Genomic DNA, 6000 nt, shown 5'->3' with positions numbered 1-6000 from the left:
AATTTCATGTACCCATTTTTTTTCCAAATAGGGCCTCCAACATTCCAGGATCCAGACAACCAGCAAATGTGCTAAAGTAACCAGCAGCCACAAGTGGTGACAGTGACAAGACAGGTAGGAGAGAGCAGGGCAGTCTGCCAACTGTCCTGAATCTGGTGAAACAGTCCCGAACTTGGGTGACTGTTTAGCTTAGGACAGTTGGGAGGTATGTCCCGCTTTGCTGTGTACTGCTCGTGAAGGCAGAACTGTGTGCACCTAACAGTAGTGCACACAGTTTTACCTGTGTATTTGTCTAAAATGATAACCATGCTACATCATAGGGGGTTACCCTGCCTAAAATGCTCAGGCCCTCCAGAGGCTTAATCCAGCTCTGGGCCTGGGCATACAAATATATATTTGGATTAAGCAACACTACAATAGCCTCTTTTTATATAGATAAATATATATTGTACCAAAAACCACCCTTTAAGGATGGGCCACTGCTGTGTGCTTGCCCCCCGGGCTGAAATCTGCCAGCCCTCCCCTGGCTACAAGCATATGCAGTGCAATGTTTGCACCAGGTAAACAGCTTTAACTTCTGCTGCCAGGTCTCTGTGGTTCGCTGAAATTTAAGAGGGGCCTGTAAGACCCACCAACCATCCTGAAACAGACATTTGTTATGCTTTCACTGAATATTCTATACAATGGTTAAGCAGACATGGGAAATTCCATCCAGTTAATATCAGTGTTTCTTTAATACCTGGCATAAACTTCTCTGTATAATTGTGTAAAGCACAACTCTTCCGCACAACTCAGTACAGCAGCTGGCACCTGGAGTCCTTTTCTGTGACCTGAGCTTCTAAACATTACGGTAAACAGGGTGCTCTCTAGTCACATGACACAAGTGCATGTTACTCCTTTGCTTCTCAAACAAATTAACAGTATGAGAGAAAAAGGGAGGGAGGGAGGGAGAGGGACAGTGTGTCCTGGAGGCTCAGCTGAGAGGAAGAAAACTCTGGAATATAGTAGCCTGAGACTGGAATAAGAGACTGAGCAGTTTATAGTGGAACAGAGAAATCCACATACAGACACCTCTGGAGTCATCTCTATGTTGCCAAGATTATAATGGCTGGATATTAAAACTTTTTTTGCAGCACTGTGTCTCTCGACTGCATCACTATGGGGATGTGTTCCAGTTTGAGGCCCAGGCTGTTAGGAGCCCATGCTTTTCCCTGCACTTGTCACAACAGCACTTCTGGGTCTGGAGGTAATGAAGAGGGGTGCACTCAGGAATCAGATGCTTCTAGGTTACGCGCAGAGATGAAAGCCAAAATGAAGGAGGATATGAAAAGGAGCAAAAATATTGACAAGACTTTAAAAGCAGAGAAAAGAGTATACAAACAAATACACCGGTTGCTACTGCTTGGTAAGTTGACATTGTCATATGTAAAATCTGTGGCAATGATATTATATATCAAAGTAAGCGTTAAAGAGCACCGTCCTTCTGCACTATGACATAGAAAACCGGTCAATTGTGAGCCTCATGACAGAAGAATAGCTGATGGTGCTCTTTAACTCTTAGGCTACATCTGTCAGAGGTACAATATCCATGGGTTATTCCATATGTTTTAAGATTTCTAACCAAAGAATTAGTTTATAGGTGTTTGCAACTTATATTTGAAGGGCCAACACTGAATGATTAATGCAGGTTTAGGCAACAGATAGCTCTCCATCTGGTGCGGACGCTGGAGAGACACAGGTTGCCCAAGCCGGGGCTTGTGTGCGTATCGGTATAGCTTGACTATTGTGATAGAACATTTATAATTTAGGATGTGTATCTGTGCTGTAATGTAATCCTGTAAATTACAAACTAAGTGACCAAAGAATGTCAGTTAATGTCCTCTGAATATGCTTGATAGAACTGCATAGATCTTATGATTATTATTACTAACAGACAATATTGTGATATATCCCTCCTGATTATTATTGCTAACAGACAATATTGTGATACTGTATATCCCTCCTCCCTAGAGTTTACAATATATTGTTGTCTGGAACAGCAGATGAAGTGACTTCTGCATGGTGCTGATAGTTAGGCTTGAATGTTGTTCTCTAGATAGTCTATTATTATCATTGTTTTACACTCTGCACCACCGAGGACAGCATCAAACTAAAGATTATTTCAGTAATTCCTCAGTGCCTGTGTGCCAGCCCTGATCTTTTTGGTAATACTGTAGTTTGCAAACTTCAGGACTAAAGACTGTTTTATTGAAGTTTGCTTTATCTGTGCTAGGATGAACCTGGAAATCTCAAAAGGAGCAGGGGTTACCTTCAATATTTTGAATCAGGCCACAATCTTTTATTACTTTTCCCTCCTGTTATAGATAAGAACTGGTTGGCACACCTAGTTTGCTATCTTACTACTTTGCTGTAAAAGCTCACAGCAGATTTTTCCTGTGTAATGAGAACATTCCCATGAGTCCAACACCTCTTCTGTAAAAGTGAAAGCTCTATTACTGTATCACTTCCAATTGACTTGTGTGGTGGTGGATTTATAATATGGGTGTTTGGGGTAGTTTCATGGTTGCCTAGGCAATAAGTGGATCCAGATCCATGTTCATAGTCCCTGGGGCATGCATGATATAGACAAGTGCAAAAGTGAACTTTGAGTGAGAGTCTATGTGAAGTCCAATATTTTTTTTACAAATTGCTATGAGTGTGGAGCTTGCTGCGTATATTTAAAATGTTTGGGACAAGGAGGCTGCTGTGTCTTCTAGTGAAAATGTAAACTCACGTATACTGTTTATTTGGGTGCATCAAAAGCTGAAATAGTGGAAAAATAAGCATTGTGGGCCTGATTCATTAAGGACCTTAGGCAAGATCTTGAGTAAGTTTTCTTACTTAAGTTTTCTGGGTAAAATCATGTTGCAATGCAAGGGGTGCTTATCACCTAGGCTGTAATTTGCTATGTAAGTCATCTTTGTTTGTGTGTGACCAAACTGCACAGTTGGAACAAACCATGAAAGAACAATGGGATAGCTTTTTTGCTTGTAAGTGAAAATCAATAATGGCAAGTTGGGATGTCCTTGAACCCATATTGATCATGTAAATGCTTATATAGATACTGTATATACGGTGAGATGTTACTGAACACTAGAAAATGGAATTAGCAATGTGGGCCTGAATCATTAAGGAACGTAAAGCAAAAAAATTTGTAACTTTGAATTTTGGCAAAACCATGTTGAATTGGAGGGGGTGCTAACTTTATAATGTGGGGACAGGCTTATAGTTGGGGTAGGTCATGTCCTAGATCAACTTTATATTTCATTGTAAAAATAAAGCTATCAAGTATTTGTGTGCTACATGAAAAACAGCCAGTATTTAAATTATGTGCAAAATAATAAACTAATATACACCCCTTGCATTGTAACATGTTTTTTTTGCCTTACTTTCCTTAATGAATCAGGCCCTGTAAGCTTAAAATATTAAATGGGGAAAACCAGGTACACAAGGAAGTCCCATGAGTTTCAGTGGGTGGCAAGAGACTAAAAATGCATATGGAGAGTGGGCCCAAAGCTTTAGTGCTACACAGGGTCCATAGTCATTTATTCACACTTGCCAACTTTTTCCATCTGTACTCTGGGAGATCGGAGTACAGATCATGTGACAGAGGGTAGGAGGGGACGTGACAACGTCATTACGTCATTATAGCCCATACCATAAAATACAAAAATTCATGGTATTGACTAGCAGGGGGCAGGGCTTAATGACTTGATTAAGCCCAGGGCTGCCAAGAGGAATTCAGGGCTCGGGTACAACAAATTCATGGGGCCCTCCCTCATAGTCGAGTAAGCCCTAAAAAAAATTGGGAGCGTGGTCATGCATTTGGGGGCGTGGAAATGCGCTGTTGGGGCGTAGCTAGCACATCAAAATCACTAGGTCCTGAATTCACCAGAGCGTCACATATGTCCCAGCACTCCTGACTTTTAAGACATCTAGCACCACAGTGTAGTATACAAAGAATGCAGTGTGTACACAAAGAGTTCAGTCTTGGCCTGCACCTTACATTGGGCACAACACTCACCAAAAATTGCCATTGTCCCTACTAGAATCACAACATTTCACACACTCTGCTGCTCTCTCCTAAATGTTCTTCTCACTTTCTCCACCTGTGGCTGCTGGTTTCTTTAGTTGCGGCTTGTCTGGATCCTGGAATGTTGAAGGGCCTATTTGGAAAAAAAATGGCTACATTTAGAAAATTACAGCCAGCCCCGGCGTTAAATCAATTAATAATAAGGCCTTCCTCCAGCCCCAACATTAAAATAATAGTATTCACATTTAATAAATAAACCTATTCCCTTCCTGCAAACAGCAATACCTATTTCCCACAGCCATCACTGCCATTAAATAATTCATAGTCACATTTAATAAATGGACCTCATTCTCCCCAAACTCACCCCCATATTCAATAGCCCCCAAACCACCCCATCTTAAATTAATAATCCCCACTATTAAATTGCCTCACCACCCTACAAACAAAATAGCGCCCATTAATTAGCCGCCACCTACCTCACACACACTACATTGCAACAAGCCCCCTTTGCCATCACACACATAATACTGTGCCCCTTCATTACAACTACACTGTGCCCCCTTATGATCACACTGCGCCCTCCATCCTGCTTTTCCCCCTTCTTTTTTACTTTGTGCCTCTCTCCCCTTTTTTTTCCCTCTGTGCCTCTCTCCCCCATTATCTTTCCTCTGTGCCTCTCTCCCCCATTATCTTTCCTCTGTGACTCTCTCCCCCATTATCTTTCCTCTGTGCCTCTCTCCCCCATTATCTTTCCTCTGTGCCTCTCTCCCCCATTATCTTTCCTCTGTGACTCTCTCCCCATTATCTTTCCTCTGTGCCTCTCTCCCCCATTATCTTTCCTCTGTGCCTCTCTCCTCCATTATCTTTCCTCTGTGACTGTCTCCCCCATTATCTTTCCTCTGTGACTCTCTCCCCCATTATCTTTCCTCTGTGCCTCTCTCCCCCATTATCTTTCCTCTGTGACTCTCTCCCCCATTATCTTTCCTCTGTGACTCTCTCCCCCATTATCTTTCCTCTGTGACTCTCTCCCCCATTATCTTTCCTCTGTGCCTCTCTCCCTTCTTTTTGTAGCACTGTCCCTTTCTGTTTTCCCCCTTGCTTCCGTTTCTTTGCTCACCTTATGTCAGCTTATTTCTTTTCTTTTCTCTTCTGTCTTCTGTCTTCTCTTCTCTCTTCTTTCTTCATACTTGGTCCTCCTGGCTGCGGCGCTCCTCACTGACTGACGGGCGTGACTTGATGACGTCACGCCCGGCAGTCAGTGTGAATGAAGCAGAGAGGAGGAGCGCAGCTGTCACGTGAGTATGTATTTTATTTTTATTTTTTTCCTTACAGCTCCCCCCACCAACGATCGAGGCGGACGCAGACCCGTAACCCCCCCCCCCCCCCCCCCACCACCGCCACCTCCCCGCGCGGAGAGAAAAAGAAAAAAATAATCCGCAGGCAATGAAAAAAAAATTAATTAATTAACAGTGAGGGCCCGGCCCGGGCCCTCTGGCATGGCCGGGCCCGGGTAAAATGTACCCACTCCCCCCCCTTCTTGGCGGCCCTGATTAAGCCTTGCCCCACACCTCCCCACCTCCCGTTATTCAATGCCGTGAATTTTGGCATTTTACAGGGTCCTGGAGGTTTCCCTACTCTTCCGGGAGTCCGGGGAGACTCCACAAAATTCTGGAGTCTCCTTGAAATTCCTTGAGAGTTGGCAAGTATGAATTTATTTAGCCAGGGTATTGCTTTCTCCTAGTCTGCACTTTGCTATGTATGTCTTCTTTGTGTGTGACCAAACTGCATAGTTGAAACAAACTATGAAAGGACAATGGGATAACTTCTTAGCTAGAAAATAAGAAGATGGTATGTCCTTGAACCTATTTATTTGATCATGTGAATGTTCATGTAAATACTGTATATAGGGTGAAATGTTACTAAACATT

The 6000-nt window shown here is 42.9% G+C and overlaps 1 protein-coding gene across 2 annotated transcripts in view; it reads left to right on the top strand.

Annotated features, from left to right (window-relative positions):
- Positions 1-971: 971 nt before the first annotated feature.
- GNAS (GNAS complex locus) overlaps positions 972-6000 on the top strand; it is a 185991-nt gene continuing 180962 nt past the window's right edge. Inside the window, exon 1 of one of the 2 annotated variants that reach the window (XM_075176801.1) lies at positions 972-1405. In XM_075176801.1, coding sequence (XP_075032902.1) covers positions 1159-1405 — 247 coding nt within the window. In that variant the 5' untranslated portion in view covers positions 972-1158. The remainder of the gene's footprint in view (positions 1406-6000) is intronic. The other variant, XM_075176802.1, reaches the window with a different exon arrangement.

Source organism: Mixophyes fleayi, chromosome 6 (assembly GCF_038048845.1).
Source record: "Mixophyes fleayi isolate aMixFle1 chromosome 6, aMixFle1.hap1, whole genome shotgun sequence".
Taxonomy (NCBI): domain Eukaryota; kingdom Metazoa; phylum Chordata; class Amphibia; order Anura; family Limnodynastidae; genus Mixophyes; species Mixophyes fleayi.
The sequence above is the reverse complement of the archived record's forward strand: the minus strand, read 5'-3'. Positions and strand labels throughout refer to the sequence as shown.